At 37.6% G+C, this 14423-nt stretch overlaps 1 protein-coding gene across 1 annotated transcript in view; it reads right to left on the bottom strand.

Annotated features, from left to right (window-relative positions):
* Nucleotides 1-14423, bottom strand: part of rbks (ribokinase) — a 72061-nt gene that overhangs the window by 48648 nt on the left and 8990 nt on the right. Inside the window, exons 3-6 of the mRNA XM_057859708.1 lie at nt 5989-6121; nt 4597-4660; nt 3583-3645; nt 1487-1651 (exon numbers count right to left, since the gene is read on the bottom strand). Coding sequence (XP_057715691.1) covers nt 1487-1651; nt 3583-3645; nt 4597-4660; nt 5989-6121 — 425 coding nt within the window. The remainder of the gene's footprint in view (nt 1-1486; nt 1652-3582; nt 3646-4596; nt 4661-5988; nt 6122-14423) is intronic.

Genomic DNA, 14423 nt, shown 5'->3' with positions numbered 1-14423 from the left:
TCCCGCGAACTTAAGGTAGTTTAGGGGAGGAGTAGAGGGGGGGCTGCTCGCAGGGAGGAGTCTTCTCATAGCTCCAAAATGGCAAAGAGGTGCCCGACATTATAGCGAGAGAGACCACACAAAAAAAGTTCGGAAAATACATTTTGGGAGCTTTTTCAATTGGATCGATTGTTTTTGCGTATTGAATCGAAGAGGGCGTATCGAATGGTTCAATATAAACCGAGTTTTGTTGCATCCTTACATAATACCATAATTTTCAGACTAAAAGACAGTAAGACCCCCCCCCCCCCACACACACACACACACACACACACTTTGAACCCTGCGCTTTATGGTGTTTCCTTTTTGTGGATATTTTTACAGGCTAATGATCTACATGTCTTTTGGTCACCGATACCATTTTTTGGCCCCGATACCGATACCTGGCTGTGCAGTATCGGCTGATACCGATACCACCCCGTTTATACATATATATATATATATATATATACATACATATATATATACATACATACATACATACATATAATTTTTTTTCCCCCCAAAGAGCTACATAATTGGATGTGAAATCATTGCTATCAAGGCTTTGTCAGGCTGTTGCTTACCTTTGCAAAATAGGAAAAAGACTAGTACAAAGTATAATACTAGCCCAACAGTATGAAAGTAAAATAAATTCATAATAATAAACTCTGAATGAACTGAGTAAACTTTTTTAAACCTCTCAAAGGCCCCTTATTTCTTTTTCTGAAAGGTGGCAACCCTACTTTGGAAACAGTTCCCAAATTACTGCAGTATTTCTTTAAGTAACAAACAAAGTTGACGTAGTGAACTGACCAGAGATTGTTGCACCGGTCCAGCGCCCTTCCTCTGGATAGCAGTCATGCTCTTGCAGGCTCAAACTCGTTGTGTTCGTTAACGTTTCGTCTTCAAATGTTTTATCAGGTTCGAGGTATTGAAACTGGCCCATTTAACTCCACATCTCGAAACTTTCAGGCCGCAATTCTTGCATGCAGCCATTGATTTTAATCGACGGGATTTCTATTTTGAAATATTTCCCGACCGCCGCCATTGCTCCTGGTTTATTTTTCCGTCATGTGATAAAGCAGCCTTGTGATTGGTGAGGAGTGGCTATTGGCCCGTTCTCATTGGTTTGGAGCAGGCCAATAGCGATAGCTGCTTGGTGTTCACGTGTCATCACACAACACAGAGACAGAGTGTAGTGAGCGCCAGGGGAAAAAAAAGGCTGCGGTCAAATGTTATAATAATGGACCGGTAAATGGTATCGCCGCCGTCTTTGTTGGTACTCACCGATACCAATACCACCATTTCGGGCCGGATCGGCGCCCCCTGCCGATACTAGTATCGGTATCGGTGCATCTTTAGTAAATGGTACATCGTACGGTATGTTCCCCCGACACGCTGCTTAAATCTGAAAACTCATTATTTAAAATCAATTAACCCTACATTACAGGAGACATTTACTGACCTTTATTCTCTTTAGCCATGTGCAATGCCTGCAAAGACATTTCTGGTGCAATCTCAAGCTGGCAAACCAGTACTTTTGCAGAACGGATAGCTGGAAGAGCATCCCGAAGCTCGTTCTTGGTCAGCAGCATATTGGCACCAGCCACAATCACAATGGCATTCTGACCTGTGTGTTGATAACCACATGGAACAACAACTTAAGAGTTCACAGACTCTCTGAAATTTGAGTTATGTGACATAAAAATAGTGTTGACTGGATTTCCTGCGCATTTTGGCCAGTCAGATCAGATGGATGTAATTTTGTTATCGAAGTGAGGAACATGTACAGTGATATTCTTGTATCGAGCCATCTGTGTTCCAGTTACTATAGTGAAGAACAAATTGATTGCATTTGTGTAGGTGTACTCTATAAATACAGTATAACCTTAGTACCCATAGATTTGAATTACTTTACCCATGCGAAAATATTTTTCAATTTCCAGGACATACATCCAAACATCCATTTTCTATTGCATCTGCATTTTTAACATCATGGGAACTGGACCCTATCCAACATGACTTCTGGCTGAATGTTGGCGTCAGTCAATAACTGGGCACATACAGAGGAAATAATAGGTCTACAGTACATGCTAATGCTAAAATACCTTGCTTATTTTCATTCATCTTCTGCACTACTTATTTTCATGACTGTCACGGGGGCGCTGGAGCCTATCCAAGTTGAATATGGGCAGGGGTAGGTTACGCCCAGAACTGGTTGCCAACCAATCACAGGGCATATGTGCACTGAGCACTAATAATGTGTAAACGTTAACCTGTAAACTCAATTGAGAAAAATATTTGAGAGGGAAAGTGAAAATAAACGGCTGAAAAATTGTAACGACACACATGTGGTTATGTACAGAATTAACTGATCACATTTACATTCATCCTTTAGCTTGATGTTGATTCGATCGATACATTATTAACTCTATGAGTAAAAATGATTATTTAGTTTATTTTGAGTACTACTGACGCCATAAGATTGAATTGCTCTGCAAGACTCCAGCACCCCCCGCAATAATAGTGAGGATAAGAGGTATGGAGGATAAATGAGCGAAATTGTATTAATTCATTTCAAACAGTACGTTCTTTTAATAGAATAGCATTGCTCTTGATTTTCAATCAGATTTGAAAGCCATGGAAAAACAAGTGTCAGCATTTTTCCTTTAGTAAATTCTTCAAAGCAGGCCAATACAGACAAAGTCTTCTGTAGTAATCGGCACACAGTTACACATGCTGAAATAAACATGATTTAGTATAATAGTAAATTTAAAACAATATATTTTGAGAGCGATATTACTGATTACAATTCTGAATACTGCAATAACTACTTCGCATTATAAATATTATAATTCTTAACAGGGTAAATGAAATCAATAGCCAGGTAGACAATCTATGGTTTATTTCCTCACGCACAGTAGAAAGTAGTTATGCATGAAAAAGACCCTTAAAGATTGTTTACTGCGGTAAAGCTCAAGGAGACCATTGGGGAAAGAAATCTGGTGCTTGAGAATATCATGAAGAGGATGTGAGCTATTGCCAATGATGGAAAACAGATTGGTTGGTTACCTCTCCTCAAACATCTCCAGTCAAAGTGTTAAGCGCTACTAACTCTTACCAGTGACACTACAATATTATATAATTATTATTAAGTGTATGTAATATGTAATAAAAGATTAAATGCGACATTTGTGTGTTTCAGCATTTCATAAAGGCAGAATTGTTTGGTAACATTCAACCAATTTTTTTATATGTGTAAAGAAAGGAAAAATGGCTGATACTGCAAATGTGCTGGATTTGGATGACATTTTTACATTAGTTGACTTTATTTGCAGTGGATTTCTTGACATGAGGTGTTGAGGATATGTTATAGTACAACTGTAAACTTTAATATACTGATATTCATGCTTGGATCACTTCTATGTGTGAGAGTGTGTTAACTGATGGTAAACTTAGTAGGAGTGTGTGTATGTGCGTGGGAAAGTGCTTATGTACTTATATTGTAAGTGCTTTAAGGATCTCAGGATTTGGGTAATGACTGGATTTAAAAACTCTTACCTTCATCGGTGACAACGATCGAGGCAACACCTGTAGCTGCACATGAGGTCTGTCCAACAAAGCCTAAGAAATTCAGAAATGATAAGCGAAAGCTATACCTCATTGCAGCGTTGTAGCAATACCAAGATTCTGACTTAAATTCTATACTTTGTTTAAAATACATTGATGCTGAAAAAGGATACCAGGAGAAAAAAAAACACCATTAATGAAAATTCCTAAGAATTAAAACAGAAGCTCATCATTTAAACACAAAATGATTCTCTTGCAGCTGCTGAGATTTATAGGCTTCACTATATACTGCAACGCATGCTCACACGCACACACCCGCCCTCACAATTAATAGCTTTCTCATCAATTAATCGTGATAAACCACGTTTGAATTATGACCCAAGATTTTAGAGATTTCAGTCAAAGAATCAAATTATGGAAACAGACATAAATATTGTTAACAAAGTCAAAAAAGCTATCTAGTACATAAAATTGATCCTGTTACTGTATATTGGACTGCATTCCTTTTTTACCGTATTTAGTTAGTATTACATTTAAATTGACATTTAAATCCATGCTTGACAATAGTTGGAGGACGAAATGCAGCTGCGTAGTTGGCAACGATGGCTTATCTTCAATGAAAGAAATTTACCTTAAAATTATTCACACTCGTTTGGCTTTTACTGAAAGCAAGTTCTGGTGAATATGTCACATTCGCTAACCTCTCACTCGACAAGGTAGTGAACAATTTTTACACAGGGTTTTACATGTTTGTAGGATGTGTAAACCAAATGATTTCATAAATAGCTGAAGCAAAAAGTTATCACAAAAGTCACAAACCTCTAATCTGCACGTGCACTCAGTGGGAACAAGTTAAAATTTAATTTCACAAAAGATATTTAGGTGCAAACTTTTTGGAAAATATACATTGCACCGAACAATTAAATGAAAGTAGAAATGTAAACTAAAAATTGTGCCTTCTTATGTTATCATAAAGAACCAAATTTGGCATGGAAGCTTTCTTACCTGTGTGAACGCCATTGTCCTTGAAATTCTGAATATAACTGTCTCCAAAGGAGTCTTTACCAACCTAGAATAGATAGAAGACAAAACGATTAGAACAAGGAAGGTGTCAAGCAGGGTCAGACTTGGTTAGCGGCAACGTTTGAAAAGTGTATACTTTAAATCTCAGTTGGGTTAGATTTTCGTGTGCCCTGCCAGCATACTGGCATGGTGCCGCCGCCGAAAATGAGCAAAAACGAACACACAAAAGTCAACAAAAGCACACACGAGCAAACACACGACCAGCTGCGCCAAGCCTTGAAGACACGATTACCCCGCCTTTACGCCTCTTCATGCCCACCTCGCTTCATTTTCCTTTCTTCCGTCCACATCTGTAGCTACTTTAGGTTATGGAAGGGGTCCCCACCTTGCCCTGAGGCACCTACTTCTAACCCACGCTTTCCAAAAAACATGCCAAAATACGAGTATTCGGAGCTGTCTGTGATGATGGGTTGGGCTGGTATTGGCTGCTTGGCCCCCATTCTCTTTGAAGAATGGCCTTCTGTCTTGGATGTTTTTGATAAGCCAGGATGTCTATTTTTGGGTTCTCCCCATGCCCGGAGAGCTCCTTCTGCACTGGGTTGTTATCGATCGGGCCTCTTTGTTCTAACAGAGGTGGGGCTCCGGTGCTTTAGTGCTTGGGTTGAAAGGCCACACGATGCTTACTGATCGGAGACTTTGGGTTGAGTCGTATGGGAATACACTTGTTTGAAGGCGTGCAAGAGTGGGTGGCGTATGCACGCAGTCTGGTATTGATCAAGAGAAAATGAGACATGGAGAGTTTAGGGCGTAAAATGAAAGTTTTGGGAGTTGCTAAAAAGTTGTGCTACAGTATCTCTGAATAGCGTACTAAATATTTGAAGTGTATATGCAGTTGAAGTCTAAGATTCCAGTTGTAGTATTGTACAGAGGTCTGAGCAGCCATTCACTTTGAAATTCACACTTCATTAATGGCCACGCAACTGCAATGGTGAGCAGTCGAGTAATAACTGAACAAAACAACAACAACAACAAAAAAACAAAAGTGAAAAATAGCTAAGTGTCATGTTTGTCTTGGATCTGCTCATCTGTTCAGTAATAAATAGGTTATTACCTAGGTCATAGATATGAAGGAAGCAAGGACAGCCTCACAAATGCCATAAGACCCAAATAGTGAAAATACATTTCTAATCTGTACCTTCATCTAGATCCTAACAAAAAATGAATTTCAACAATGACTAGGAATTTTTAAGGATTCATAAATGCACAATAGTTGTATGCATTTATCCTAATATTTTCTTGTTTTACAACGTTAAAATTATTACTTTGGTCACATAGATAAACAAAAGCAGCACAGTTGTAAAGTACTGTACATACCTTGGCGACCATTGCAGTTTTAGCTCCCAGTCTTGCAGCTTGTATGCATTGGTTGGCCCCTTTTCCTCCGAAGCCAATGAAAAAGTTATGACCATGGATGGTTTCCCCTTCTTTAGGTAGCCTTGGTGACTGGCTGACAGTCAAAACAAAAAATATTATTTTAAATGTACATGACTTTACTTTTTCCAGATATTACAGTTACATTTATTGTGTAGTAAAAGCCACGGGGTTCATTAGACTGGTCTACAAAATTTTGTAAAATATCTGCTTCAGACCTAAAAAGGGCTAAATCGTACATGCTGTGGTGACATGGATTAGAACATAAAAAGATTTTAGTGCTGGTTGGCTAAAGTATTCAAGATATCTAATGTTAAAGTTTAAATACAAAGGTACATTGGTGTAAATATATCCATTTTACAAGTTGCTGCATTTGACATGAGATGGAAATATGCCACCGCTTATGAAATGTGCCTAAATTAATGGATTTTGTCCGCTTCCAAATCTCCAGGATTTATGCAATACATTGAAAAAAAATATTATGTCAGAATGCCTGCCTACATGATTATATTGTTCATTATTTTTTAGCTACATATATTTACCATTTCAATTAATACCCATTTTTGCCTAAATTGCTTGGATTGTAACACTTCTTTCTGTTTTGTCTCAACCTCGTAATTTTCTATTACTTTTACCCTGCTTTTGTGTTTGTTAATTTGCAATCTATCTGTAATTCAGCATCCTCAAACGTTTTGAAGCTTGAAATAAAATGTATTATGATTACTATTATTATTATTATTATTATTATTATTTCGGCCAGGTACTGTATCTCAAAAACTATAGCCAATTAACAGTTTGACTTCATTTTTCTTTTTCAGTGATCCACATTTTGTAAGGTCTCACTACTTTTATCCAGGAAGCATTTTGCTTGTAGACCAGTGTTATTTACTGGAATGTAGGGACACAGTGTGTGTGCTATCATTAGCATATATTTCAGGATCAACTAATTCTCTATTTTACTAGTTTTTTGGTGAAATTGGTAGCGAAAAGTATTTCTTTTAACACTTAGTAGAAGGTAATTCATTCTCATTATTTCCTCCTTCCTCACACGCACTGCTATGCAGAAATCAGTCAGATACACCCAAGCAAGTGTCTCCACATTTGCCAAATGATGCAACAAGCAACGCGTTGAGTGGATGTCAAACTTGACACTGGCAACAGCAGTACTAGTTGACTCACCAAGGTTATCTGAAGTAATGCCTCTATTCTCAAATATAATTTTGCCACAGGTGGGTGCCCTCCTGAAAAGCTGTCTGTCCTTCTCCAACCATAGAATGACAGGAAGGTGAGTAATATGGGCAAGAGACAACAGTGGAATCATGCTGTGCGTCAAGTCGTTGTGGTTTGGCTTTAGGCCAGTGGTGCCACAGAGTCAAAGGATCTGTGGTTGGTAAAATGTTGTCATTAACTTGTTTTCCCATCTGTTACTGGACTTTATTTCAGATCTCAGTATGTGTGGGTAATTTTTTTGGAGGCAGGTGTGGTATACACTGTTACAGTAAATTCAATCAATCCCTACATTTCCAGTAACTGAGACAGTGAGAACACTACAGGTTGCTGTAAATGCTCCTTTTGCAATAGTGTATAAAAACAACTGTCAAATGTTACAACAGGATGTGAGGTCCGCAAGGCTGCAATGTGTTGAGAAGGAAACTATACAAAGACTGAACATTTTTATCCCCTGCATAAGCTTGTTTACTCATTTTTACCACCTGTGTCGCCACTGTGAGAGCCCAGCTGAGCACATTATATATGAAACGAATTTCCCGTCAGTCATAAAGGGGCCACAGGAAGTTTTGCGCTCTAACAAGAAATACTAAACGAGATCTGGCATACTGATGCCTCCGTAGCCCTGAAAAGAAATGCTGATTGCTTAGGAGTCTCTTGGAAGATTCAAATTGTAAGGGTTGAGGTTGTAATACAGTACTGTATACCCAAAATGATATTTGAGATATAATGTTCAGGGTCATGCTAAAATATACATTAGATGATTAAAATGACTAAATTTGATGTTTTCATTGATTTAGTGGCTGGTAAACTTAATATTTTGTCACTCTCTTAAAATCTTTAAAAGTAATTTTTTACCATAACTTTTGTAAACTGTTCATTAATATCAAAAAACGATTTAGTGGTTTATTCTTTAATTTTGCTGAAAAATCTGGGAGAAAAAGACTGAAGCAATTATTTTAAGAACAAATCAGTTTTTGATAATGAGATACATTTCAATTTATTGTGTGTATGAAAAGTCTCTGACTACCTTCTGAAGCGAAACAGGTAAAGCACAAAATCACACATAAACACGTGCATCCGTCAATTTACAGAGTACAGTACTATGGTGGTTCCAGTTCCACACATCCACACTGGACTTTGGAACTTTGGTGACTACAGTATTGTAACCAGAAAGGGTCTTTTTCCTTGGTTGATCAGAATATAAATATATTATTAAAGTGATTCATTATTGCTGAACTAAGTCTAAATAAGTGTTTTTTTATGATCTACAAGTGAGTCATTTTTCAAGTCATTTTTTAAAAATGTATTTTTGATACCATAAGGACTGCAATTAAAAAAAAAAATATATATATATATATATATATATATATATATACGTATGTATGTATGTATATATATAATACAATATGCTCAACAGTTATAGTACAAATTTCAAGTGCTTTCTAAAGCACTCTTCAAAGTAGACAGTTGTGGAGGAAAGGTTCGCGATCCTGTCTCAAGCAAATGACTATTACACAGCACGATACTACATTGGACCTCTCATTTGAGTGCGCTAACAACAGTACGGTCTAATGTTACCATGACAACCAGGGGACCATTATGCTGGCGCTAAAAGAAAATTCAAACCTGTACATATATCTTCATATACCTGTATATAAAAGGGGACCATTATGCTGGCGCTAAAAGAAAATTCAAACCTGTACATATATCTTCATATACCTGTATATAAAAATATATGTCTATATATCCACAAGAATATATATAATAGTATATATAAATACAGTGGGGCAAATAAGTATTTAGTCAACCACCAATTGCGCAAGTTTTCCTACTTGAAAAGATTAGAGAGGCCTGTGATTGTCAACATGGGTAAATATTGAATCACGAGAGACAGAATGTGGGAAAAAAACATAACATCACATTGTTTGATTTTTAAAGAATTTATTTCCAAATTACAGTGGAAAATAAGTATTTAGTCACCTATAAACAAGCAAGATTTCTGGCTGTCAAAGAGGTCTAACTTCTTCTAATGAGGCTCCACTTGTTACCTAGTATTAATGACACCTGTTTTAACTCATTATCGGTATAAAAGACACCTGTCCACAAACTCAGTCAGTCACACTCCAAACTCCACTATGGTCCAGGCCAAAGAGCTGTCGAAGGACACCATTGACAAAATTGTAGACCTGCACCAGACTGGGAAGACTGAATCTGCAATATGTAAAACGCTTGGTGTAAAGAAATCAACTGTGGGGGCAATTATTAGAAAATGGAAGACATACAAGACCACTGATAATCTCCCTCGATCTGGGGCTCCATGCAGGATCTCACCCCGTGGCGTCAAAAGGATAACAAGAACGGTGAGCAAAAATCCCAGAACCACACAAGGGGACCTAGTGAATGACCTACAGAGGGCTGGGACCACAGTAACAAAGGTTATTATCAGTAACACAATGCGCCACCAGGGACTCAAATCCTGCACTGCCAGATGTGTCCCTCTGCTGAAGAAAGTACATGTCCAGGCCCGTCTGCGCTTCGCTAGAGAGCATTTGGATGATCCAGAAGAAGACTGGGAGAATGTGTTATGGTCAGATGAAACCAAAATAGAACTTTTTGGTAGAAACACAGGTTCTCGTGTTTGGAGGAGAAAGAATACTGAATTGCATCCGAAGAACACCATACCCACTGTGAAGCATAGGGGTGGAAACATCATGCTTTGGGGCTGTTTTTCTGCAAAGGGACCAGGACGACTGATCTGTGTAAAGGAAAGAATGAATGGGGCCATGAATCGAGAGATTTTGAGTGAAAATCTCCTTCCATCAGCAAGGGCATTGACGATGAGACGTGGCTGGGTCTTTCAGCATGACAATCATCCCAAACAAACAGCCAGGACAACAAAGGAGTGGCTTCGTAAGAAGCATTTCAAGGTCCTGGTGTGGCCTAACCAGTCTCCAGATCTTAACCCCATTGAAAATTTGTGGAGGGAGTTGAAAGTCCATATTGCACAACGACAGCCCCAAAACATCACTGCTCTAGAGGAGATCTGCATGGAGGAATGGGCCAAAATACCAGCAACAGTGCGTGAAAAGCATGTGAAGAGTTACAGAAAACGTTTGGCCTCCGTTATTGCCAACAAAGTGTACATAACAAAGTATTGAGATGAACTTTTGGTATTGACCAAATACTTATTTTCCACCGTGATTTGCAAATAATTTTTTAAAAAATCAAACAGTGTGATTTTCTGTTTTTTTTTTTTTCCACATTCTATCTCTCATGGTTGAGGTTTACCCATGTTGACGATTACAGCCCTCTCTAATATTTTCAAGTGGGAGAACTTGCACAATAAGTGGTTGACAAAATACTTATTTGCCCCACTGTATGTCTGAAAACACACACAAAGCTGAAAAAGCAGTTTCTGCTCCTGCGCCCCTCATTAAAATAAACTGCTGTATTTCAAGCCAAAAGAACTGTTGTGTTTGATAGAACAATATGTCTATATGCTGCCATAGCAGATTCACGGTGCATTAAGCCCCCAAATGATTCTTAATTTTTCCGTTTTACCCTGGGGAATCCCGTTCACAGACACTGCGCAACCTCTTATGTTTCAACCCAGCCATAAAAAAAGAGGCAAGTAATTGTATTTCTTATTCGAAATGTCTGTCATTTTTAGCTTAGAATCATTAATTGATGTCTAATATCTAATTTGAAAAAAAACGACTTTAAAAAAATTATTCACTCGCATATTTTAAACTTTTAAACAAATTACGTCCCAATGAAAAAAAATAGTGTCTGTAAATAGGTCACGGGTATCTACCTCATAATTGTCGCTCAATTGTTTATTTATTTATTTATTTATTTTTTTTAAACTTTCGCATTTCCCCCGATATTTTAGATGATAAAAAAATCGATCCAAACATAGAAAATTTGAAAAAAAAAAAAAAAAAAGTTTAAAAGGGTAAATGTATGAAAAAGAAAATCTCGGCCACTCCTTGATGTCTGCGATTTCTGCATCGCGGCCTTTGTTATATTACCATGGTTCACCCATAAAATTCCCAAAAAGTCCGACTGTGGCCATTCACAGCTGTGTTTTGACACTCGGTGATACATGCTAAACAGGGTTTTTGGATCGAAACAAGTTAAGTACGTAATAGTATCTCGTTAAAATCATGGTGTCTTTAATTATGCTGTCTCATGCTCTCACCTCCAGTTCAGGTTTAGGGGTTTCCTTTTTTTTTTAAATGCCCTCCTGTTCAAAACTTTTCTTCCCCCAGAAAATTGAGATTTTAAACTAAGCTTTCCAACGATGTATCATACATTCATATCGGACAATTTTGAAATTTGGCCAAATTGGGAGTCTCAGAGCTCAACTACAAGTCACCTGAGTGTTTTCCGCCATATATATATGTACAATATCCCCCACGCCCACCACACACACACCCCTTTAAAGCCAGTAAAAAAAAAAAAAAAAACATTTGTTATATACTTGTCAATAACTATGCAAATCAATGCATGAGCCCATGCAGCGTATACGCACTCCCCACAATACACTTCTTCCTGTCAAGAATTTGTTTAGGTGGAGTAACATTCGGGTCAAGGTGAATATTTCATTTTATTCCGGCCATTATCCTTGTCTGCTTGGGGTCCACTTCTCAGCTTATCCTAACGCTAGAGGTGCACGATAATTATCAGTTCGATAATTATCGGTCCGATAATAGGAATTATGAACTCATCCCTATAAATCCAATAACATTATATGTTATCGGGCCTATTGATAATATTTTTGGTGTCGGATTGGGATTTGGATGTGCATTTGTTTCCACTCCTGTTTTGCCAGTATGCAAAGGCTTGTTACTGTTCTAGAAGCCGTATTTTTCCTTCACTGAGTTATAAACCTTACTAGGCAATTAGCAAATGTTTGTATTTTACAGAGTTACGTTTAGAAGTTATTGAGAGGTCTTTTGGTTATTGATAAGCTTGCTGTTCTGTAATTGCCAGGTTAAGGAAGTTGTTTCATAGACCAAGACAACAAAAGTCTCCTCTCCTGTTGCACCAAATGTTTTATCTGCTGACAAAGCACGATACCTGTTGGGTTTCTGTTTGTTTTAGATCAGTGTTCATTGTTCAGGGGAGGCATCGTCAATGATATTGACTGATTGATATACATTAAAAAAATATATATACTGTATATTATCGGTTATCGTATCGGTATCGGCCTTGAGGAGCAGGAAGTTATCGATATCGGTTTCAAAAAATGGATATTGTGCACCCCTACCTAACGCTATCATTTTCCAGTTCTGGTGAACCCAGCTTCTCGTAAATTTTGCTCGCCTACTTGCATATTTTACGATCCTGGTAATTTTTACTGGCAATTAAACATTCAATCGTGAATATTGAAGTCATGAGTTTCCTCCTCACTCCGAAAGCATTTCATGGGTTATTATTCAGCAACAAATCCTTAATATCCCAAATCCCAGATATTTGGGTACAAGAATATTAGCCTATCCAGGGTTGTCAACATGTTTACTTGGCCTTGCGTAACCTGGTCATTGCCAAAAAAAAACAGGTAACGAAAGAATTATTTGCTGCATGTAAACATAGCTTGGCAAGTGTGGGCTGGTTATTTAAAGTTGACGCTGACAAAGTGAAATATATAACAACATTCACACTCTGATTAGCTTTTGACTGTTATGGCAGTGCTTCTGTGTATTGTAATCCAGTAATTTCTTGTGAGAACATCTGTGCTACAAATACATTGGTGGAGGCAGTATTATGAAATGTAGCCGAAAAAGTAAGGCATATTTATTTGGTTGGCACAATTTAACACAAGGTAATTCAAAAATTCAAAATGCTTTACATGACATGAAAATTAGCAAGACAGAAGCCCCTTATTTCTGGCTATATTTTTAGGTGGTAATGGGAAAATTTAGTTGTGAACTTTAGATGGCTGTCGAAGTTCAGGTTTGAGTCAATAATTACGCCATGATCTCTGGCTTGATTTGTTGCTATCAGTGTTGGTGAGCACTGATCTTTGAACTTTTGTTTTTTTAGCCAAAAAATTATTACCTCTGTCTTTCCTTCATCTACCTGGATAAAAATCTGGCACATCCATTCATTGATTTGATGAATACATTTACTCACTGAGACTAAGGCACTATAGTTATGTGGGACACTGAAATGTAAAGTTGTGTGGCATAAGTATAGTAGATGATGTTTTGACATCACAATCAGGTCGAAATCTGAACGGCTTGTTTCCACACATTTTTTTGTTTTCATAAAATGTTCCCAACTCAACATCAATTGAAGCCTGGTCATGCAGGAAGAGGCAACCCCTCCAACTGTGGTCCATTCTCAGTGTTTCTTCTTTTTTACCCAGATGGGTTTTTGAGTTTTGATTTAAGGGATAATGCCATTTTACTGTCACCTTTGGGCATTGGAGACCCTTTGAGACTCATTCTTAAAATGATGAGCAAGACATTTTTGGCCCCATTTGGAAATTTGCCTAACTTTGGTACAACAACTAATGTTCTAACGTTACCCTTTCAATGAATTACTTCACAATGCTTTGATGTTTTTTTTTTTTTGCTGTGAAAATGAATTTGTTAAACAATAATGTGATAAAGTTTTTTAAATCAACTTCTACTGTAAATACAAGAATTGATTTGCGTTTGAATATAGTCTATTATTTTCTGAGTACAGAGGAAATATGAATGTGACTCTGCAAATACTGTACTCTCTAAATACACCATGGTAAGAAAAGCTTTACTTGCCCAGCCTCTTCTGTAAATCCATGTCCCCCCTGTTGCCTACACACCAATAAAATGTTAACAACGAGTTCATAAAGTCTCAATAAGTGGATTTTTGATGTTGAAGTTATGGTAATGGTGTTATACCTGTATAACGCTTTTCCACCTTTCAAGGTGCTCAAAGCGCTTTACACTACATTGCCATCTACCTACTGGTGATGGCACCAGGAGCAATGTGGGGTTCAGTATCTTGCTCAAGGATGGTTGGGGGACAACTACTCTACCACTGAGCCACGCCATATTATGAAAAATGTACTATATCAATAATTGCTGATCTGTATGTAATCTAGTCACATTTGATGTCAGTGCAAACCAACAATATTGGGAAAGGAACTGGACTGCAAG

This window comes from Corythoichthys intestinalis, chromosome 15 (genome assembly GCF_030265065.1).
Source record: "Corythoichthys intestinalis isolate RoL2023-P3 chromosome 15, ASM3026506v1, whole genome shotgun sequence".
Classification (NCBI taxonomy): Eukaryota; Metazoa; Chordata; class Actinopteri; order Syngnathiformes; family Syngnathidae; genus Corythoichthys; species Corythoichthys intestinalis.
Note: the sequence above shows the minus strand (reverse complement) of the source record. Positions and strands in the feature narration are given on the sequence as shown.